At 39.7% G+C, this 25,079-nt stretch overlaps 1 protein-coding gene across 2 annotated transcripts in view; it reads left to right on the top strand.

Moving 5' to 3' along the window:
- LOC136857412 (chromobox protein homolog 5) overlaps positions 1–25,079 on the top strand; it is a 133,759-nt gene that overhangs the window by 51,373 nt on the left and 57,307 nt on the right. For both annotated transcript variants that reach the window (XM_068225175.1, XM_067136063.2), the window contains exon 3: positions 3,424–3,579. In XM_068225175.1, the coding sequence (XP_068081276.1) occupies positions 3,424–3,579 (156 nt within the window). The remainder of the gene's footprint in view (positions 1–3,423; positions 3,580–25,079) is intronic.

Here is a 25,079-nt window from a genome sequence, read left to right as displayed (position 1 = left end):
ACTTTCTTATTGTTGTCTTATTGTTTGTAGTCTGTTGGGTGGCACTTTGGTACCCATCCTGCAGGATTGCTGGAATCAAACGATCATTTGATCTCTATTTCTTCACCTTATCCCAGTTATTTCTGGTGTTGCTTGAGCTACTCAGGCTTATTTTGGTTTTGGCTAGGGTTTTAATGTCAGATGCCCTACATGACGTTAAGTGATTTTTGAGATGATAATTTCAAACCCAGGCTTCTCTGGGGTACAAACCGCAGCCTTCCAGGAGGGAAGCAAGCAGCTAAGCCACTGGGCAAATCACGCCCCCTTTCGTCACTTGGTATGACTCCATAGGGTAGACGATCCAGACAATTCAGATGTTTTTGTATACTGCACATAGCATTGAATATTTCTACCACTGAAATTTGTACAGTTTCATATAATATGCTTTAATGATACTACTGGGTTTAATAACATTTAGATAATATTACGTATTTACACAAAAAATTAAAAATTGAAAACGTCCGATAATAGGACCTTCTTCTTAAGCCGTCGTCTCCAAACGGAGGTAGACGATCCACATGGCCAGCTCCGATCTTGACGTTGCAGCCATGCCATGTGGATTTATTGGAATATCTCTCAGGATCTTTAATGCAGTGGTTTCCCGTTGCCTTCTGCATCCTAATGCCGTTGACCAAACTGGTTCCTCCGCCTTTGGGAACAATTTCTTGTCCCCAGGACAATAGAGTGCCCTTATCCATACCCGCTCATCCACTCTCAAAGAGACTGTTGGCACTTGGTAGAGGGGATCTCCTTATACCGGGAGATAATCGGTCCCTTCATTCGTTAGCCGCCTGCATATAAAATATTATTTTAATATGCAGTCGTTGCCCCCTCTCTACCGCGGGGAGGTGAATGTCAGGATTTCACAGTAATTGAAACAAGGACCAAATGGCATTTCCGTGTTTCTCTGGTTCTTTAGAGAGGCTAATAGGAACAGATGCTCTTAAATACGAACATCACTGAAACATCGTGTGCCATCTTCCAGACATATTTTTGCCAGTTACGATGGTTTCGTTCAACTTAACACATACACGGTACATTACTATTTACATTTCATATTGTTTTACAACACATTTGCCACACCAAAATCACACTTCGTGTATGAACATCACTGAAATTTTCAATACCACAAAAACACAAGCAGAAACGTGTATTGCCCTTATCTTTTTTTTAATTTTTCAGGATGGGGTTGAGGTAGAGCCTCATTTCCCATCTATCTTGGACACCCCTCTATAACCAAATCTGGTCAGCCCTGAGGGTCATATCAAGTCTGTCCTGTTAAAAGTGCTAAATTGCCTGATTCAGTTCAGGGTTCAGTCGTCATGAACTCAATACACGATGGACTTAGAGAAATAGCTTTTGAGGGTGCATTTTCCCTGTAACTGTATCTTCCTTATTCCTTATGGTTGTGGGGTAAGGGGTGTGAGAGGTAAGGATTGCTGCCACGGATGTGTCTATCTCGTGTCTCAAGGCCTGACAAATTAGAATCTCTCAACTATTACAACACACTCGCAGGCTAACAATTTCTGTGCACTAACTGTTCCAGAAATGTGCAGCAGATGGCTAGTTACAGTACCACGTACTGGAAACCACTACTTTGCATTTGTACTGTACTTTCAAAGTTTGGCTACTTTTTGTACGTGCATTAAAAACAAGAGGGAAGTCTACAATTTGCAGTTTACTGGGCGAGTTGGCCATGCGGTTAGGGGTACGCAGCTGTGAGCTCGCATCCAGGAGATAGTGGGCTCGAACCCCACTTTCGGCAGCCTTGAAAATGGTTTTCTGTGGTTTCCCATTTTCACACCAGGCAAATGCTGGAGCTGTACCTTAAGGCCACGGCCGCTTCCCATTCCTAGGCCTTTCCTGTCCCATCGTCGTCATAAGACGTAAAGCAAAGTAGCAAAATCAGTTTTATGTCGACATTTATAATTTGAAGTTTAGTGTCATAAAGTAGTTGGGTTTTTAAAAAATTCCTCAGTTCACTTAAAAATTTATTTTGTATGATAAGTAATTACAGTAAAAAAAATGTTCTAAATAAACTTGCCCATTAGCTGTTTACACATACATTTTTATACAGTGAAAAATAAGCTTGCATGTAGTTTTGTGGGACTTTGATCCTATCGTGATATCAGCTATGGGACCTTCAGTCCTGGAAGTTGAAAATAAGCTGATAAAAATTAAATTTCATTAATATACACAAAATGCATTTGTTCTTATTAGGTTATGTGAACTGGCAAGTACATTTTAAACATTTTCATCCATCGGTTTTTACATTAGGTGAGGTAATATGTGGGAGTTAATTCTTGTTAGTGGTCATGGTGCATCTAATTCAATAATCTCAGACTACAATGCAGATCTTGTATTTTTTAGTGTGGTATAAGGGGGAAGTATGAAGAGGAAATAAGTAAGGAATGGTCAGTAAAATAGATACATTTCCAGGACATCCATATTTTTAGTTATAGTTGATCATCATAAATTTCCATTTTCCAGCTTCATCCAGGTCAGATTGTTAATGGCCCTTTCAGACTTCTTCTATACAACTATCATTGCTGCTTCTCAATGATGATACAATCCGGTTTATTCTTATTATGCTGTTCTTGTAAAGTGCCAACCACCTTAGTGTGGATCTACTTCTTGTTCTTCCTTCAATCTTAGCCTCACTCATCCACGTCCACTCTTCCATCTTATTAACATCTCCAAGCCATCTCAATTTATTTCTGTCTGTTCTGTCAAAAAGCTTTTGGTGGCAGCACACTTTCCTGTCTTAGACCAGTTACATTCTGAAAGCATTCCGCCCTACTGTAAAGGGTCTGGACACTGCTGCAACAATTAGTCATACTGTACTACTAATTGTCCTTTCAAGCTCGGTAGCTGCAGTCGCTTAAGTGCGGCCAGTATCCAGTATTTGGGAGATAGTGGGTTCAATCCTCACTGTCGTCAACCCTGAAGATTGTTTTCCGTGGTTTCCCATTTTCACACCAGGCAAATGCCGGGGCTGTACCTTAATTAAGATCAAGGCCACTTCCTTCCCACTTCTAGCCCTCTCCTGTCCTATCATCGCCATAGGACCTCTCTGTGTCAGTGCGACGTTAAACAACTTGTATATTAAAAAAATGTCCTTGTAATTGGATATTTCAATTAATAAACTAAAAATAGAGTTAATTTTGCTGCATATTTTTGTTTATACTTTGTCAAAACCTGCTCCATGAGACAATCCTAGCGAACACCTTTGCACTAGACCAGGTAATATTATTTGTGCAGAGGATAACAATCTCAATCTCCTCTTGTTGTGTATGGAATTATGTGCTCTGATAGGGACTGGAACAAGTTTGTTGATAATAATGAGAGATCTGTAATGTACATACATGTCCTAAATATTTGCAGGTTGAGAAGGTGGTGGAAGTTCACTTCAAAAAGAATGGCAAACGAGAGTTTCTGATCCGATGGAAGGGATTTTCTTCCAACGATGACACGTGGGAACCGGAAGAAAACCTTAGTTGTCCAGATTTGATTGAGAAATTCATGGCGAAGGTTGACAAGGTGAGAATGCATGTTTATGTTGTATTATTGCATCTTTTTATGCGAATGTGGCCCTCTACACATTTCGCATTCATAACAGGATTGTTGACAACTTTCACGTCGATGTAGAGTTAAAAAGTACAAACATTTTCATAATGTCTGTATCAAATTCTCCACTCAGTGTAGTCGGTATGGAAGTTTACTGCTTTTCAATGAGAAATATGGGAACCATTAATTCAAAAGCTTATGCCATGGAAATAGCACAGTTTAAGGAAATGTTTCAGTGGACATAGACCCTTGTATGTCAAAACTAGTTTCGGGAAGGATCACTCTGCCCTGGTGTATGTCATTTTTTTTAAATGGTTGTTATCCAAATTTTAGGAACTTTTTTGCGTAAACTGAAGTCCAACTCAGAGCACTCCATTTCTTAATATGACATGAAAATATCTTACATCCTTATTTTATCTGACACTCCAGAAGATCTGGAGAAGTTGCTGAATGGTATGGACGGAGTCTTACAACTCTTACAAAATTAGAATTCTGCACTACGTGTGCAAAAGGTGTTACTTGCAGGAGGGTAAAATAAGACGTTGTTATGTTACTTTACTATAAATGGAGGACAGTACGAACTGTTCTTCAAACATCTGTAAAATGCTCGCTATGGGAATTATATATTATCCTAAACTTTCAAATGTGATTTTCTCGAAATTACATTTTTGTGACAACATCTGCACATGCAACACGGATTTGTTAATACAGATGGTTATTTGACAAAATGCCACAAATACTGAGGTCATAAATAAGAGTTACAGACCAATAACTTCGATGTTAAAATATTCAAGCTCTTTCTGCTTTTTCAGTAACAAAGTTGTATCAAGTGGGCCAAAACACTAGTTATTTAATTATTGGAAAAGCTTAAAGAGCGTGAATGTTTTAATGTTAGCAATTAAAATTCCCTTATGTACCCATGCAATTTTTGCAAATTTTTTGACCAAATTTTCTCAGGCTGCGTAAGTTATGCAGATTTTCTTGAAGGGATTAAGTTACACTGATATTTCAAATAAAATCAATGAAATCACCAAGATAGCTGTGAAAATACCAATTTGTATGAACACTTGTGAACCATGTGACCTTGTCGCGGTGCGGAGGCTTGCACATCCCAATGAAGCAGGTAGCCGAGCTGCAGGTGCAACCATATCGGATGGGTATCTGTCAGGAGACCACTCTAATGAATGGTTCATCGAAAGGGGGGGGTAGCAGCCTTTCGGAAGTTACAAGGGACGGCAGTCAAGATGATTGATATGGCCTTGTAATAATACTCAACATGGCTTAGTTATGTTGATACGGCTGAAAGCAACGGGGAAACTGCAGCCGTAACTAACTCCCGAGAACGTGCAACTCTCTCTCTCTCTGTATAAATGATGTACTGATAGTTCCCTATTCGGATCTGGGTGAAGACTACACGAGAGTCATCAGGAAGATGGGTACTAACATTTTGCGAGTCAGAGCGTGGAATGTTTGAAGTTTGTGTGGTAGGTTAGGAAAATTGAGATTCTGAAGATGATCGGGATCAGGTACCGAGATAGAAGAATTATCTACAATCTCTATAAAAATCAGTCTGCTGTGATGAGAATCGAGGGCTATGAAAAAGAAGCAACAATCCAGAAAGGGGTGAGGCAAGGCTGCAGCTTGTCCCCCCTCCTTTTCAGTGTTTATATAGAACAGGTAGTAAAGGAAATCAAAGAAGAATTTGGAAAGGGAATCACAATCCAAGGAGAGGAAATCAAACCCTGAGATTTGCCAATGATATTGTTATTTTATCTGACACTCCAGAAGATCTGGAGAAGTTGCTGAATGGTATGGACAGAGTCTTACAACTCTTACAAAAGTAATGTAGTGCAGTTGTAGGAAGTCAGGTGATGTAGGAAATATTAGATTGGGAATTGTGAGTCTTAAAGGAAGTAGATGAATATTGTTATTTGGGTAGTAAAATAACTAACGATGGCAGAAGTAAGGAGGACATAAAAGGCAGGCTTGCACAAGCAAGGAAGGATTTTCTTAAGAAAGAAATATGCTCACTTCAAACATTGATAGGAATTAGAAAAATGTTTTTGAAGACTTTCGTTTGGAGCGTGGCTTTATATGGAAGTGAAACATGGATAGTAACTTGCTCAGAAAGAAAGAGAATAGAAGCTTTTGAAATGCAGTGTTACATAAGAATGCTGAAGATGAGATGGATAGATCGAATCAGGAATGAAGAGATGCTGAATCGAATTGTTGAGAGGAGATCATTTTGGCTAAATTTGACAAGAAGAAATAGAATGATAGGACACATCTTAACACTAGGATTACTAAACATTCTTTCTACCAACTTTTATTAAAGCGGTCATTTTGACCGATGGTAACATACATTCTTTTCTTGAGGATATTGATGCTAGAAAAAGGTTCAAATTAAGTACAAAAACATCATAGGTGCTATATAATTTATGATCATGTAGGACTTGTAAACATTATTATGAATAAATAAATACACTAGTAAGGCAGAATGTTCTTCTTACACCTTCAATGTGCACTTATGCCAGACCAGTTTTCAATAGATTGCACACCTTTCCTTTGTCTTGTTCCTCTTGCAAACTGCGACCTGACACTGTCTGCGATGTGAACGCTCTTCGGAGGCTAGGGCCTCTTTGTTGCAGCCAACAGCGACAATGGTGTTGAAAGGCCTACTAATACGACAAGACGCATATGCATGAGCTAGATTGGTTGCTAGCTGTCTCAGGAATACCCGGTATTTGATTGCCGGCTGTTGCCTTATACAATGCATAAGCATTTATACCAGCAAGATCTGATAAGTTGAAGACATTGCCGACTCATTGATTTTACAAGGTACTTAATGGTCCGTTTGATCAACTATGTTGACACCAAATTTGGTAGAATTATAAGAAGGGACTGCTTCAGATTTTTTCTTTGGATGTTGTTCGCTGATGCTTACGTCAGTATGTACTGTACTGAGAATGAGGACATCCTTGTTCTTTTTACCTTGGTAGGATGTGAGAGTTTCATCCTCGTGTTTGTACGCTACTGTGCTGTAGTGTTGTTCTCCACAGAAGGAGGAACTTTTCTCCTACTACGAGTCAGAGTGCCTACAATACTTGTGTTCCTTTTTCTTCAATGATTTTGCTAGTTTCAGTGACCTGAAAAAGTTATCACTAGTGATTTTTCTTCCGTGATTGATGAAAGGCTCAGCAAGACGCAATATGTTCACTTAGAGACCGATCGGTGGGTCGCGCTTCATCTTTCACAAGATAGGAAAAACCGTTTATGACGTACTTGGCTTCCACATAGACAGCCGAACTTGTCTGGTTCATTGTCCATATACTGCATAAATGGGAAAAAGCTTTTCATCCACAGTAATGTTCTCACCTGGTAAGTTGCAAATAGTACAATTAGATCAAAATTTGTCCCACACAACGGATACAAGCGTAAATCTGTCAGTTTTCAGGCGATCCCTGCAGGTAAATTTTTCATTGAATCGAAGAAACCTCATGATTCACTTACACGGTGCACAGAAGTACGTAAATACAAAATGACTAATGTCAAATATGCTTACCTTTTTTCATCAGCAGTTTTGCTGTTGTGAGTGTGTCGCCATTTGGCAGCTAATTACCTAACCCTTGAGATCACTTGACTGTTATGGGGAAATATTATGTAAATGGTTCAGAATTTCGGCATCCGCCAGCAGATTACTACTTCGGAGTAATTACAAATAATTGGGAAATGTGGCTTGAATGTTTGTAACGACTGAGTACGACAGTTGACTGCTCGTTATGATTGCATACCATTCATTGCTGAACAAATATTGACTATATTTTCTTGCCAGTGTACTTGAATCATTGTTTGAAAAGAGCCAACAGCTGCCCTATTGTAGCACACCAATGTGCTATATTCGATACTACAGTAAGAAAATATACGGTTGCATCTTGTTAGAATGATATTCCGCTCTAAGTGATTCCCACAAAAGTCTGCAGTAGCAGTCAAAATGACCGTCCGGTAAAAGTAGGTATATGACCTCACTGCACGAACTAGAAATGAGTTACGGGTATTTGAAGCTATATGCCGAAAAGTACACTTAAAATCATTAAAAGCAACCAAAGGATTTGTTTGTCCTAACTGCATAACAAGAGTGATAGAGAAAACAGAACTCAAAACGATCATTTTGACCGCTGCGGTAAACCTAGTGTTAAACGACACCCAGGACTTGTGCAATTGGTTTTTGAGGGAAGTGAAGGGGGTAAGAATGGTAGGGGTAAACCAAGGTATGAATATGACAAGCAGATTAGAGCAGATGTAGGAGGCAGGAGTTGTGTAGAATTGAAAAGATTAGCACGGGATAAGGTGGCATGGAGAGCTACACCAAACCAGTCTATGGACCGATGACTCGATCAACTCGAACACTGAATATTTGTTTACAGATTAGACAAACATTAATAAAATAGTTTTTATTACAACAACACGTGTCGTTTGTAAGTGTTTACAGTAGGCTGTCCGGTTTCCATCACTGCAATATTAAAGGAAATATCAACAAGCAAGTTTTCAAATGTATATGACTTCAGTTTACCGGCAGGTCTACAGCTTTTCAACACTTGCTTCAAGTAGGTGACCAGGCGAAAAAGTTAGCGTGGCTTGCTTAACATTGTTGTACGCTGCTGTGGTATGCCCTACAAATATGTGATGATAAAGTAGGAAATATTCCAGTACGTGTGTTAACGTTATGAATACTAACATAATGAAAGTCACATGCCGGTAATAAAAAGAGCACTGATCAAACTTACCGATACTCTTCGACATTTCATCCTTGCTCTTGGCTGATGAGGAGTCCTCACATTCACTGGAGTGTGATTCTGTATCGTTTCATATGTAGTCATCTTCTAGACTATCCAGCAAGTTTGATATTCCCGTTTTCCTGAAGCTTTTCTTATCCATTTCACACGGAATTCAATTCCAGCTTCCTATTTTCCACTGGCACATTCATTCCAAAGGAGGATACCAAATCTTGCCACCTGGAGTGAATGTGCGCTTGCCCGCTGCCATCCACTCTGTATAAAAACGCCGGAAGTGATCCTCAAAATGTTTTTTAGTTGAGGACAGATTTTAGTCCTTCTGGAATTAACTACCATGTCTGTTCTGCCTTTGAGAAGAGAGTTCTTGACTTCTTGCCTGAAATGTCCCCTAAAGCTGTCAGCTACTAACATGGATGGTAGGGCGGCTTTTTCAGACAGTTTTTACCCAGTCTTTCATTAGATCGCTGTCCATTCAGCCCGTATCTTGCACACGTACACATATCCCGTGTGGAAAATTACATTTTGGCATTGTCTTTCTCTTGAAGATAACATACGGTGGAAGTTTTCTTCCATCTGCAGTGCATGATGGTGCATCGTTACTTTTCTGCTCCTGATGTCATTATTAATACACTCGAAGTTCCTTCTCTTGTAATGTTGTATTCCCTGGCATTCCAAAAAAAACACGGGCGTTTTGGTCTGCAGTGCCAATTTGTGACAATAACTACAAATTGTGTCCCCGCAGTCTAATGAAATCTTATTTATGATTAATTAGCAATGAGCGTTACTGACGAAACAGTGTGCTCACCCCACTCCTAACGGTCCCGTCTAAGCATAAAAGCAGCACCGTGCCAGTCCTACCAACTGTTGATATTTAGGAACAAAAATCCCGTTTATATTTGATGGACCTTCGTAATTTATGTCTAGTAACTTGAAAAGAAGAAAAATTGCATAGTATTGTATATTCGTTGCATTTGATATTTTATCAGAATTATTATTATTGATTCGTTATGCCCGACTAATAAGCGCGTGTGAACTCATTTAGGACAGTGTTTCTTCTTGCCAGCCCCTGTGGATAGTGGACGCAGATGAAGAATACATCCACGGTATCCCCTGCCTCTCGTAAGAGGCGACTAAAAGGGGCGACCAAGGGAAGATTGTATTAGAACTATGAAACTACTTGTGATTACTTCCATTACGCGGGGAACACCATGAGTCGCCTTTACTTGCGAGTAGTACCACTATGTTAGGTGTACAGTAGCTTTGTGATTAGTAGCAGAGAGTGGTTCACTGTGGGTTTTCAGTACCTGTGATAAGTACCATTGTGAGAAACACCACGAGTCTGGGCGTTGCCTGCGATTAGTACCCCTGTGTGAGCAACGCCGTGGATCTGCGTTGCCTGTGATTAGTACCCACTATATGAGGAACACCACGGCAATACCGGTGCCCGTGATTAGTACACCTGGCTGAGGAACACCATGGGTTTGCGTTGCGTGTGAGTGGCGGCATTATGTGAGAAACACCATGGGTCTGCGTTACCTGTACGACGTACAATACTTATGAGTAATACCATATGATGTTGTAACACCGCGAGTACGCTACTTTTGATTAGTACCGTAACATGGCACATGCCATGGTTCTACCTTACTAGCGATAAGTACCATTATGAGGGGCTGTTGACCTGGATTTTGGACCCCTTTAGACAAGCATCCTCGATTCAGGATTGTGCTTTAGACACAGTTCCTCAGTCAGTAATACTATTGTTTATGATAGTTTCTGGGTCGGATCAACTGATTGTTTTAAATTCATATCCATCAATTCATACTTCATCACATTTTTTATTCTGGTCAGTAGATGATTTTGAACTTTCAAATTGTCATTACATTTCGTACCATTAGGGGCTGATTACCTATATGTTGGGACTCTTCAAAACAAGCATCATCAACATTTCTTCTTGTCTTTCCAAAATCTCTTCATCCTTTGGCTCTGCTGCTTTTTGTGTTCTTCCGCCCGTCCTGTAGCTTGTCTTTTAGGTTGGTCAGCAAATTTGTGTTTATGAGATTTCTGAATTTTTTTTTGTCTTGTAAGATTTTATCATATATACCAATTTCCTGAAGATCTTTATTTCTGTAAGCCAGTTGTGATTTTTTAGAGATACGAGATTTAGTATTTTCTTTGTTAGCCTATTGTTATCCATCCTGATCAGGTGGCCATGGAATTTTAATCTTCTTTTTCTAATGGTGTCTGTGATTTTTTTTTTTTTTTTGTTACTTGATAGATTTCCTGTGATTTTGTTTTTAACCTTTGGCTTAAAGCTGTAAAACAACAGCCAGGAAACATCTTGCAACCTCTAAGGCTCAATACCTAGTTGTATCCCTGAGACAGACTTTGATCGATCTCCCCACTATCTCCAAATTTCTCAACTTTTCTTGTGCATTAATTCCTAACATTTTTTAGTGATTCATTGAATATTGTATTCAGGAGTTTATTTACATTTATATACATTTATATATATTTATATTTATTTATATACATTTACATTTATATACAGTGTAAATTACTACAAATTATCAGAAAACATGCCCTAATGTCTGCTGTTTGAAAATTTCATTTAAACTTTAAAAATTTAATTCAAAATGTAATAAAATAAACAAAATACTCACAACACAACAATTTCAGAAAATACATATTATTAGGTATAAATGTTATTGCAAGATTCTCAGTATTTCGCAGGATATCCTTTTGATTTAATCACTGCCTTGCTTCTGCACGGCATCGACTCTACCAAATCTCAGAGATATTCTGGTTATATCACTCTGAACCATGAATTGACAATGGCTTCTAGCATCTCCCTCTTGTTACTGGGCTTTCGTTGTGAATCCAAAATTTTCAGCCCTGCCCACAAGTTCTTAATTGGGTTGAGGTCTGGACTGTTGCCAGGCCAAGGAAGCACACTAATGTGATGGACAGCAAACCATTTCTTATTCTAGCACTGTGGCATGGCGCATTGTCTTGATGAAAGATGCACCGATGGTTGTTACCTTGAAACAATTCACGGATGATGATGTCATCCGTTCAGTCAAATCCGGCTATCAGCGATTCTATGAATTAGCGCTCTCCAAGTATTCCACACTGCCTCCTTTAGTTGTTCCAGGGGGAGGGTTGTGTCTGTTTTAATGGTGTCTAACCAATGAGTCGTCTGGCGACCTTGTTTTCTTGTACCGTTGATCATTCCTAGCATGATTGTTTTTCCCAATGCTTCTGATCGTAAAACGTGGCCAAAATAAGCTAGTCTCACCTTCATAATCTTACCAACCAATAACATACGGGGCTTGAAGCGCTCTAAAACTGCCTTGTTGGTGGTTTTTTTTTTTTTTTTTTTTGCAGTTCATGGTACAGTAGAACCTCGATTATACGTTCCCGGAAACTACGTTTTCCCATATTATTCGTTCAAATTATGTGGTCCCGCGAGCATCCTAATTAAATCACATTGTAAAAGTCCCGCATTATCCGTTCCTCGAAGAAATGATTTCCCGGATCAACCGTCCAGAAATTTCAGTCCCATCAACGCTAAATCAACGATCGCGCGTTTTTCAATAAACTGCATCTCACGAAAGGGCGGCTATGGCATACTTACGGATGTTGGTGTTAACGTCTCGTCATTGCGCTAATTTGAGGAAGTACTGTACTGGAAAAGCGATCGGCGGCGAACTTGCATAAGGGACCATCTTAGCAACGCATTTGAGTGGTATTGTTTAGAGAATCCGTGGAAATTGTAAGCAGAGAGTGTCCACACCAATTGGAAGGAGACAGAGCGCATTTCAACAGCTCTACATGAAGACGGAACGAATTTCGTCAAATGTTCGTACTTGCAAAATGTCTACATTATGTCCAGGGTTAGATGTTTATTTTTTAAATTTTTTCGAGTGTATCGCTGAACAGGTTTTCGGCATTTCCCTCAGGGCACTGTATAGTCACTGGACTTTAGGCAGGAATCGAAACTGCTCCTTCAGTAGGTAACACAAATTTACAGTAGTATTTTAATATTATCGTACACGATTATGTTGTGGAGACCAGAACAGATTTTGCAGCTTACATATATACTTAGTCGTGGGATGTTTTGGGATCGCCTATTACTGTTTTCGTCCTAATGTAAGACTGGGAATTTCACGTTTTTGTGTTAAAATATTGTAAAAACCGCAGGTGGTTTATTTGCGCACGTTACATTTAAAGCTTTGTGTCATTTCACTCGTATTGACTTGTACAGCGAGCGCGCTTTCCAGCTGAGCTCAAGGTCGCGAATAATCGTAATTTTGGAAGTGTTAATGATATTTTTTCTATTTCCAATTTGATTGTGATTACTGATGGGCAGAATTGAATGTAATGCATTCGAGAACTTGAAGATCGATACTTAAATTCGAAACAATTCAAAATCATATTCTCGAGTTCAACATAACCTTGAAAAGCCGACGTAGGCCTAATTTACGTGCTACAAGATTTCCGTAAACTGACTACGAACAATATACCGGTGACCAAACAGCAATGGAAGATTTAAAAAAAGATGATTTTACCATCATGTTGGGCACTTTTGTATCTAATGTATTTTATTATATTAGAGAATTAAAAACTACTTGTGGTTGATTGTTTGGCTTGCCGTTACGGGTATAAGATTTTTCGAAGAGTTTGGCTCTGGCTGATCAAAGTTCTTCTTCTTCTTCTTCTTTTATGACCACATAGGATCACTTTAGTCAGTCCGTCGTTCAGGTCTCTTTGAAGGGATTGTTCGGGCTTTGCGGTCCTCCCAGTACTTCTTCAGACGCTCCGATCTTCGTGCCCTTTCCTCAGTTGAAAATGTGCGTGTTGTTGGTTTGTTTTGTGTAAGGGTAAAGCGGAGGTTTGTATTCTTGAGTTTTGTATTCAATTTTATCTTATTTTTGGTGTCTTCTGTTGTAAGGCCTATTTCCTTCAGATCCTCTCTTACTTCTCTGATCCATTTACATCAAAGTTACTGAACTGAAAGAATTTTTCATTGCAAAACTGAGGAAGTTTCCCCAATAAAACCGAAGGTAAAGTTTCAAGATTTTTAAGTCGCGTACCGCTAATAAATTTTGAAGCCGGCCCCGCATTCTAACTTGTCTGCCTCTCACCCAGAGGACCCGGGTTTGATTACCGGCTCTTTCTATGATTACTTTTAATTGAGGAGCTATTGAATGATGAGTCTAGAGAGCCCGGAATAACAGTCGAGAGGATTCGTCACACTGACCATGTGTCACCTCGTAATCTGCAGGCCTTTGGACCGAGGGCGTTCGCTTGGTAGGTGGAAGGCCCATTGGGGCTGTAGTTTGGTTTGGTTTAGGGGTCTTTGTAAGATAAGTATACATATTTCATTTTTGTGATGTTTAGCCAAATTGTTGATGGTTCATTCGTTCCCAGATTTACCATTTTCCCGTGTTGTACGGTTTTTTTTCCAGTGGTCCCTCCAAAACCAGAGAATCAAGGTTCCACTGTATTCGTAAGGTTCTTCGCCTACACCAGAGCTCAAAGGCGTCAATCTTCCTTTTGTTGTCTGTTTCATCGTCCAGCTCTCGCATCCATACAGAACAGTGGGAATATAATCGCATTGACTTATCTGTACTTGGTAGCCAAACTGATATCTCTGCCCTTCCAGATCGGCGACATAGTCATCATAGCGATACATCCAAGCAAAATCGGTCTTTTGATATCAGGACGGCAATGTCCACTTTGTTGCAAGTGACTAACTTTATTATTGAATGTCCACTTTGACCGATTTTGGCTCCTAAGAAGATGAAATCCCGCACATTCTCTCCCTCTTTCCCTTTAGCTTTAGACAAACTATACCACGCTCATCCATAGTCATAACTTTGGTCTTTTTTATATTGAGATAGATGCCCTTTTTTTCACTTTCATCGTTGAGGCAAGAAATTAAAAGCGTTAGATCTTCTTCCGTTTTCTACCAGTAAGGTTGTATCATCAGCATATCTCAAATTGTTTTTTAGGTATTCCTCCAATCTTCTCACCAATGTAAAGTTCCTCTAAATTGAACTTCTGCATAATTATTTCTGCATACAGATTGAAAAGGAATGGTGACAGAATGCACCCTTGACAGACACCTTTTTCATGATAATGAAAATCCACAGCCAGTTTTGCAGTCATTCGACTGGGTCAGGAATGGAATGAATGAAGCCCCCAACCAGCGGCAAGGATAGGAATTGTGCCGGCTGCCGAAGCTTGTCACACTCCTCTGGAAACCATCACAGTCTTGTCTAATTTTTTTCTGCAATTTCTGCAACTTCCACTATCCCTCTCATACGTTTGTTTTGGACACAGTCCAATCTGGTTACTTCACACATCCATCTGAACATCATCATTTTTGCCACTGTCTTTTTTAAAAAGGTGAGGATTCAATTAGTTTTAATCATTGCTGGTCTCGCCTACTCTCTTGTACACTTTTCCTTTAAGCCTGTACCCCTACCTGTATTCTGCTAGTGTGTTCCAATTCTTCATTTCCAGTTTCTTACAGGACTGATCCCAGGTTCACTCTCATGATGCGTTCACCATTCAGTTACAGTCAATCATCTTCTCCAACATCCTCCCTTGGGTGGAGGCTGTAGAATAACGCCCATGGTAACCCCTGCCTGTCGTAAGAGGTGGCTAAAAGGGGCTCCGTGGGCTCTTAACTTGGGAGCGTGGGTTGGCGACTACTGGCCCCTCAGCTGAGTCCAGGCATTACTTCCACTTACTTGTGGCAGGCTCCTCACTTTCATCTATCCTATCTGACCTCTCTTGGTCAACTCTTGTTCTTTTCCGATCCCAACGGTATTGGAGCACTCGAGGCCTAGGGAGTTTTTCATTTCCATACCCTTTGTGGCCCTTGTCATTCTTTGGCCGATACCTTCATTTTTCAGATCCCTTCCATTTTTTCTCGCTGATTAGTGTTGTATAGAGGATGGTTGCCCAGTTGTACTTCCTCTTAAGACAATAATTACCACCACCTCTTCTCAAACGTGAAGATGGTGTTCTTAGCTCTCTCTTCCAGTGCTGAGGCTAGTTTCTTATAATGTTTCTGTCATCGCATCCATTTCTGTATTAAAAAGGAATGCATTCTTAAGCAGATCCCTACTGCAACCGGACTTTTATTTCATCCCTTGTTTTTCCAGTACTACTGTCTATATTCATTCTCACATGCCTGTACATAATCTGTACCATTCTAACATATTTCTCGGGGGCATTCCTTTGCCTAAGACCTCTCCTCTCTTCTTGTCTGGGCACTGTATCATAGGCCTTTCCTGAATCTATAAACACCAAGTGAAGGTCTCTCTGCTTTTCGTGAAACCTTTCTGTGGTTTTCTTAGTTCAAAAATTGGGTCTGTTGTGCTCCTACCAGGCATCAAGCCAAATTGCTCCGTTCATAGGGCCTATAACAACTTCATCTCTAACGTGGGAACGGTGCAAAGTCAGACGGTGAGTTTCGATTCGATTTTTACATAATCGTGAAAGTCTTTTTAAGCTGAAACAGACATTGGAAGTCTAATTTTTCACTGATCTTTTTTAAGGGGACATTTGGGAGCTCAAAGTTGGCGGTGCGTCAGTGCTCACGGCCAGCAGCTGCTGACTTGCCTTGCCTTCCCTCTCCACTCCTTCGGTTCTCCTCTGTCCCCCACCACATACGGCTGCCAACAGTTGTGTATATGGGACGGCGAGTCCTATTCTGTTCGGTCAAGTTCTCCACAACTGATGGCTATTCCACATACAGGCAATCGCATTAGATTCTTAACTTTGTTATGGCCGCTTGCAGGGTTATTGTAGCTCTTCTTAATGACTACGGTGTAATATTCAGGAAGCTACAGAGCTTTCTGATGAAGAGCAAATCATGTATATACAAATAAAGACAACGTTTGATGCAATTTTGGAGGGAAAATGCGAATTTATTCAGAAGGAAGAAACTTTTCGTTGATTCAGGAGACGAAGATGGCATTGAGGGGAGGACAACATCACTGAAAAAACGCAAACACGGAGATGAGTTTAAAGAAGATAACAAGTCTTGTGATGGCCGAGGAAAACCCTGTAAGTCAGTGGAAGATCATGATTCCGAATCATTGTTGGGCATGTATTAAGAAATAAAGGAACGGGGACCTATGTACGCTGTACAGAAGTGTAAGAAGACTCGGAGACATATTTATGGAATCATCAACCACGTTGAACACAATGGAGAAATTAGGAAATTTGCAATGGTTCGAGCTTATGTGAAAGAAGAGTTCGTCAAGGCAAGGATGTGTTATTTATATGTCACAAAGTCGGACATTGAGCGCTGGACTGGTGAGGGTAAAGAGTTGTTTTGCCCCAAACACTCTCTCCAAAGTGACTCATACTTGACAAACCTTAAAAGGCGTTTGAAAATTCGGTTCCAGAAAGTAACCAAACTAGTCAGTAAAACGTTTAAAACAGACGAACTACGACACGAAGTGGCTAAAAAGTTTGTAACATTCATTAATGAATAGCAAGAAAATAGAGAGATCCCGAGTGCCAATATCTGGAATTTGGACCAGTCCCGATTTAAGTACGAAATGGTAACGCAGAGAAGCTATGATTTTCGTGGTGTGAAAGACGTTCTTGGCTACGCTTGTTTGCCAAAATAGTTTTACGCACTCCCACACAGTGCAATATCACATTTCTAAAGCCGGAGTAAGGGACATTTTGTTCTTGATCGTTTTCCAAGAAATGAATGGAAAGTTTGGACCTAGAGTACAAGAAAGTATCAAAGCCTATATGGATGCCTTTAAATATGTCATAATTGATTGTTCATCTTCCAGGAAAATGGGGGGAAGGCATGTACGTGACTGGTTTCTAAACGTTTTCCATCCGCAATTTCAGAAAGATGGACTCATAGATTCATTCAGTGGCCAGGGCAAAAATGCACGACTTGAATCCCTGATGAACAAACGTGTACAAATTGAATACATACCGAAAGGAACTACGTATCTTTGCCCTTCCGACAACTAAAATGTATAGTCCATTGAATGGAAAACATTTGCTGGGTAAGGAATTTACACGGCCAGTCAAAATTAAAACCCAAAAACAGACCTTTCATTATAACTTGTCAAATACTAGCGCATAACCAATTATAAGCTGATTGTTTTGTACCAATGCTGAAATATGGTTGGAAAGTGGGTGGTTATTCCATTAATGACAATGTACCACAATTTAATACTGTCTCACAAATGAATTTTCATGATTTGACTGATAAAAAGTGTGCTGGAAATGATTGTACCCATTTTTCGTTTATAAGGTGCACACATTGTTGTTTCATGTTTTGTTATTCACATTTTGTGTTAGATTTTCACACCAATGCCAGACTGTTAGAATAAAGTCACTTCTTGAACACTTTGAATGTCATGGTGATGCAGATGATATTTGATTATGTATTATTTGGATGTTAAGTAGCGATTTGTAAACATTTTTTATTGTTTCTTTTTTTCATAATGAATTCATCTTTGTAAATAAAATGTCCCAATTAACGTCAGTCTTCACCCGCAATCCCATGTACACAACTGTAGGCAGCCGTATGTTGTTGGGGGACAGAGGAGAACTGAAGGGGTGAAGAGGGAAGGCGAGGCAAGACAGCCGCTGTCTGTGAGTGCTGACGTGTACCGGCCTGTACTGTACAATCCATTGCGCGCACCGCCAAATTTTGGCTCCCAAATGCCTCTTTAAAAAAACCAGCGAAAAATTGGACTTCCACTACTTGTTTCAGCTTAAAAAGACCTTCATGAATATGTAAAAATCAAATTGAAATTCGCCGTCAAACTTTGTACCGTTCCCTCGTAAGTCTTTAATCTATAAGCTTCATAGTGTGAGCGACAGTCCCCTTAATAGATTTTAAAAAAAAGTCCCTCTGTATGAAAATGAATATTTATTAAACTTGGTACTATGATCAGTTATAAATCTGCAGTTGCCACTAGGAATGTTCTAAATATTCTCAGTTAAGGTCATTGGGAGGCAATCTGGATTACATTTGATGACTCCACCAATTTTATGAAAATAGTATTGTCAGCCTTATCGTAGAAACGTAGGACCCTGAATTGGATTAAATGTACATATCTCTTCTAAACTCCTCCCAGTTAGGAAACGCTAAAAGTAAAACTGTTGCTTATTCATTTCTTCAATGAACTTGTGAATTCAATGTGAATAATACTGTTCACGGAATGTTGAAACATCAGACAAACCAAATACTGTACAACGCCAATACCAGACACTTCCTTCATTTAGCTTGTGAGTGATGACGAGACACTGCAGTGGCATTGTCATGCGGTCAAAACTGTTTTTTCCGGTCAGCACTGCTGTTCAGGTAGTCACTTGTTTCTTGCAAGTTTATTACTATGTTGAAAAAATACCACAAAATTAGAAATGTTAGAACATGAGTTGGTCTCCGAGGAAACCAGGTATATATATAACCTGGCAGGACACGCTCTCTGTCGTGGCGCAAAGACCCACAAGGAACGACCCTCCTTCATTCTAAATTGTAATTGTTGGAAACCATGTAAATGATGATATATATAAGTACAAAATCAACTATAATAATTTGGGAGCAATTATAGCAATGTGCAACGTGTGATGATAAGAATTGATATTGAAATATTCATGTTCTTTTTATGGTTACTTATACACTGGCATCACTCAGTTTTTTATATTAGATAATTTATATTAGAGACACATTTTTTGTATTAAAAGAATCGTATACAGTAAACACCCATTGGGTATAGAGAGAAGAGCAGAGGGTAAGAACTGTACAGGATGTTTGAAGATCAGGCTTAATCACACATCAGTCCTGGTGCATTACTTCCTTTTACTCATTCACTTGTTCCACACGGTCTTCACATGTTCCTGGCAAATTATTTTATTCATATTACACAACATGTTTTTCTGCCCTGTTTGTTTCCACAATCTTCACATCTCCCTGCTTGACGCTTTCCGAGGACTGTACTTTTTCTTTCCTCGGTTTTTCCAGAAAGCCTCAGAATACGACTGGAGATTTGTTGAGAGTCTGTATTTTACTTCTCGATGCCAGATGTCCCTTTGTGAGATCCATTGAAACTTAAGCATTGATAGCAACCATGTTCGGAAAGCCGAATTATTGTTGGTGGCCGTCGAGATGATGTTCAAGAGACAGTGTAAGTGCCACACATTTTGTCAGCTGTGTCTACAGCCCCTTAAGTGCCATAGCACAATGCTTCTCCAGTCATTCTCCCAAGGATCTGCAAATGTCTGTTGACTGCTTTAAAACATCTTATGAACACTTTGGCCTATCAACATTCAGAAAACTAAAGTTCTTGCACAACCTGCTCCTGCTGGGCTGAGTGGCTCAGACAGTTGAGGCGCTGGCCTTCTGATTCCAACTTAGCAGATTCAATCCTTGCTCAACCTGGTGGTATTTGAAGGTGCTCAAATATGCCAGCCACGTGTTGGTAGATTTAAAAGAACTGCTGCGGTACAAAATTCTGGCATTTTGGTGTCTCAAAAAAAAACGTATTAATAGTTTACCATGGAAATGTGGCAATTCTTGAGCCTCTGCCTTTTCTTTACACTGGGTACAGCCTTCCCTGGCAGATTAGTTGAGGGAAGGAACCACTTTGTTCCTCAACCTGTTATTATGAATTGATATCCTATGGGTAAGTTGAACATTGCATGTCATTTTAAGTGGACTGAAATTGAACAACAGAAAATGCTTATTTCCTTGGTTGGGTTGAAATTTGGATTCTAAAAATCTAATGGCTGGAAATGTATTCTACAGATCTTATTGTTTATTGGTTTCTCAAGATTCTTGAATAAAGTGTCTCAAATCCACCCGTTGGTTTAAATGAACCCTGTCAGCACAAGTGCAAGATTGCATTATAAGGGTATAGTAATACACTCACTACATAACTTTCAGGATCATTCTCAGCCACCACATCTTCACTTTATTTTGAAAGGCATTTCTATCATCACCAGAGACACTTGTGTCAGAAGAGCTTTCAATATCGAACTCTCATTCTTCAGCATCACTTCATTGTTCCAAATGCTTAACCACATAAATTTGTTTCAAAATTCCATCTCCATCTTAACACACAGTCAGCCTGCGAATCATCATCTTGCTCACCACACGAGGGTGAAAAACTGATAAAGCATAAAACTGAGGAGGAATGTAAACAGGTGGTAGCTTGGATTATCCAAACCCTCCAGCTTTGAGATTCTGTCAACCTTAACTGTTACAGTAGAACCTCGATAATTCAAAATCGGTTAATTCAAAATCTCACCTAATTCGAAGTGGCTCTCGTTCCCGGAAACATGAGGTACGGTTTTGCATATTGTTTAACACTGCAGTGGTCACGTGTTCTACTATTGTAGAACAGGTCCATATCTTTTCCAGCCCTGAGCGGTTGGCTACACCTGTGGCCTTGAGGGTCAATGTACCTTGCCCCCACACCCTTCCACGTACCCCAGTGCAGTTTTGTGCGTCTAGCTGTCACGTACTCAGCTTGAGCTGAGCAACAATGTAGTGTTCTACTGTTGTAGATCGCGCGACCACTCGCGTACCATTTGTTTCGTAATTCTCTTGTGTATTTTTTTTTCTCTCCATGTCCTTTTTGACAATTGAGTGATTATATACAATTGAAAATGTTGGAGTGTAACAGGGAGCAAGTGCGATTGTGGTTGTAGGAGGCAGAAAGTGATAATGAAAGTGTGCTCGGTGTTGAGGATTAAGACAAACTAGAGAAGGATTTTGTAGAAGAAACTGCTGAACAGTGATACTGAGGACACACCAGGACCAATAGTAGAAGAAGAAGAGGATGAAGAACCCGTGACGATACAGCCTGCTGTTGATTCAACACACACAGATGCAACATCTATGTTTATGTGTGAGTTTTACATTGGTAGAAAAAATAGAGAAAGGAAAGAACCATCTCGCTGGTATCCAGAACCCTTAGTCCCACGAATTTCAAGAACACCTGATTCAACATAATACCGGCTTTTCATAGGGCTGGGCCTCAAGGAAATGCAAAACATGCAACAAGTCCATTAGCGTCATTGCCGTGTCTTATCGTTGATGAAATGATTCGACATGTAGTTTCATGCGCAAACATATATATATATATAGGTAAGATAAGAAATACATTTAGCAGAGATAGAGATGCTAAATACTGTATACAGATGAGTTGGAAATCAAATCTTTGCTAGGCATTATGTATATGTGCGGTGTTTTAAAATCAAGCTGGCGTAATGTGTTTGAGCTTTGGGGCAATGTTTGTGGGACTGGTTGTGAGATGATCTTTGTCACGATGAGTGAGCATCGATTCAGATTCCTAATTCGATGTTTAAGGTTTGATGACATACGTGGCAGAGAGCAGGGTAGAGCTCTTGATAAGTTAGCTGCTATTAGGCTAATTTTTGACAAATTTGTCTCAAACTCTGCTAATACCTTCAAACCTTCTGATTATCTTACCATAGACGAACGGCTTTTGGCTTATCGTGGAAAATGCCCATTTCAGCAAAATATGCCAAAGAAACCCGCCAAGTTTGGAATTGAGGTTTATGCCCTAGTGTCGTCATCCAACTATTATACCACCAATCTAGAAGTGTATGTAGGTCAACAGCCAGACGGGCCGTTTCGCAAGAGCACGAAGTAAATGATCTCGTGTGTCGTCTAGTTGAACCGATAATCTTTCTCATCGATCCTTCTAGCTAGAATCCTTTTGCAAAAATCTCTGACTTACGCGGGGACTTCAAAAAAAATAAGCCGGAGATTCTTGAATGTTTTCTGCCGAACAAAGATAGGGAACCTAAAACCAGCCTTTTTGGATTTCAAGACAAGTGTACGCTTGTATCCTGTGTTCCACAGAAGAACAGGGCAGTGTGTGCTATATCAACCATGCACTACAACAAGGCAATTGAAGATGACACTGCATATGAGAAGAAGCCTTGTATCTTCACGAAATACAACCAGACTAAGCATGGAGTGGACATTTCAGATAAATTGAGTAGACATTTTGACGTTTCCAGGAATTCCCGCAGGTGGCCGCTAACAATCTTCTTTCTTATGAATGTTGCGGGTGTGAACGCTATCAACATTTACAAAGCCAACAAGAATGATGCAAATATCAATCGTAAGCAATTTCTGAAGGATTTGGCATTTGAAGTGATGGAACCAGCAATAAGATGCCGCATCGCCATGGAAACCATGCCGAAAGAGATACGACGAAGAGGAAAACTTTTGCTTCGTATCCCTGAAGAAGCTCCAGTGCCAAGAGTGCAAGCTGGTACGGTAGGAAAATGTTTTCTCTGTGGCAGGTGTCGCAATAAATCAACAAGGAAGACTTGTGAAACATGCCAGAGATGGGTGTGCCCAGACCACCAGAAAGTCATGTGTGATACTGCTACGAATAGACACTTTCTGTAGGAAAACATTGTTCATCAAAGTGGCATTACAAAGAACATTTTCTTAAAATTTTTGATATCTTTGGACACTTTTCAGTTGTATTAAGTAAAAATAATGCTGATGTGACGCTTACAAAAACACTTATGTAATTTTATTTAGTTACCTGCGTTTATAAAAATAAAAGGTTTCAATTCATAACATGGATTTGATATTGTATATTTTACACACCCAAGTCCAAAATAATTGATAAAGTTATTTTAATAATAATAATAATAACAACCTGTGTTCTACGGTAGTAGAACGCGCGACCACTGCAGTGTTAAATCGTTTAATTCGAAGTACGGATAATTCGTAATTTGAAGAACAATGTCTGTCCCATTACCGAAATTCAGGCTTTTGATTTGAAACTGCCTTTACATTTAGAAAAAATAGGATTTTACAGAGTAATGTAAATTCAAAAGTTTTCCGCGTCATGAAAGAACGCGTCTTCCGGAACGTGAAGGGGTAACTTTGCACACTTTCACCCACTTTGGCTTGTCTACAGTGTGCTTCATATCTGCTAAGTTTGAGCGGAATCGTAATTATTTTGTATTTGGCATTTCAAGGAACGCCACAATATCACGTAGTAGGCAGTGTGCAGAGAGGTGAAATCCGCGAAACTGGCGATGCCGACAGGTGGCAAAGAAGCGTGGCTTATAGCCTGCACTCAGTTGGTACGTACCAAACAATATTGTCAGTGCTTAGGAAACTCATTGTTTGTTTGTTTATTTTTTTAAATGCTGAGGCCAAACAGACTTATGGTTTTAAAGGAGAGAATTGCCAGCCGGGAAATGTAGTGTGTTGCTATGCAGTGCACATGGAAGTGAGAGACTTCCTTCCCCCGTCATAGGAAAGTTCGAAAAGCCACGATGTTTTAAGGGCGTCGGGCACTTTCCATACAAGTAGGCCTACAAGGCATCTAAAAATGCAAACAGTACAGTAATCCAAAAGATAAAGCATTTGCCCAGGGGAGCCAGCATAATTTTTCCTCGTCTTTGAATCGTGTATTTCTTTCGTTGCGTGAGGTTATGTTTGTCATTGTTTTATCCAAGTGCCTTATTTGAATAATGTAAATCACCTTGTTGGATACATTTCTGAAATAGCGTTTTCCGTGGCATTTGAAAAGTTTAAACTGAGAATCACGGTGATTGCATGCATTAATGGGTCGGAAGTGCCAGTATAGTCACTGTACTGTTGTAATGTGGACGGAAGTGAGAGACTTTCTTCCCTAATCATAGGAAAGTTCGATAAGCTGCAATGTTTTAAGGTTGTCGGGTACTTTCCGTACAAGCACAAGGCATCTAAAATGCATACAGCACAGTAATATAATGAATAAAGTACTTGCACAGGGGAGCCTGTATAGATTTCTCCTCGTCTGTGAATCATGTTTTCTTTCCTTCGGTTTCATTGCTTGAGGTTATGTTTGCCGGTGAGTTGTCCGAGTGCATTATTTGAATACTGTAAATGCACCTTGTTGGATACATTTTGGAAATAGTTTTTTTACTACGGCATTTGAGAGGTTTAAACTGTGAATCGAGGCTAATTGCATGCAGTAACGGGTCTTAGAACATATTTCGACGCCACAAGGGTTGGCATTTCCAAATTATGTGTTGGCGGTTAATTCGAAATCACGTAATTGGAAGTCCGATTTTTGTGTCCCAACGACTTTGAATTGAGGTTTTACTGCAATTAGTTCCAGAAAATCCAGCAGGTGTCACTAAATGTACTTTCCTTGTAAACAAGAGTCTTAGCAAGGCTTGTGCTTGGCTTAAACTGCAAGTTTCGCAGTACCACTTCACTAATGATTAGATATCGAATTTTATATGCTGTATAAATCACCAATATAAGCAACTGTGCTGTAGAAAGTATGCACTTATTTTCATGTATAGAATGCTTGTATGAAATGCAAACATTACATTCCCTTACTAGAATCGCACGATTCACCCACACCAATACATAAAATAATTATCATGAATAAACAACTGAATGGAAAACAAAAAATCACACTTCTTACAGCTGCAGCTGTTCTACTAGTACGAACAATCCGTGCATAGTTTGTGTGACATATCAATCTATCAGTGTTCACTGTTAAGACAATATGCACACATCTCCTAGATCAGACACTGTGTTAAAGAATGATAAATCTATTAATAAGGTTGTAAGAAAACTGTGAAGAAACACACTTACATACACATTCCTCTTTCGTTTTACAC

This window comes from Anabrus simplex, chromosome 1 (genome assembly GCF_040414725.1).
Source record: "Anabrus simplex isolate iqAnaSimp1 chromosome 1, ASM4041472v1, whole genome shotgun sequence".
NCBI lineage: Eukaryota > Metazoa > Arthropoda > Insecta > Orthoptera > Tettigoniidae > Anabrus > Anabrus simplex.
This window is presented reverse-complemented; position numbering and strand designations above follow the sequence as displayed.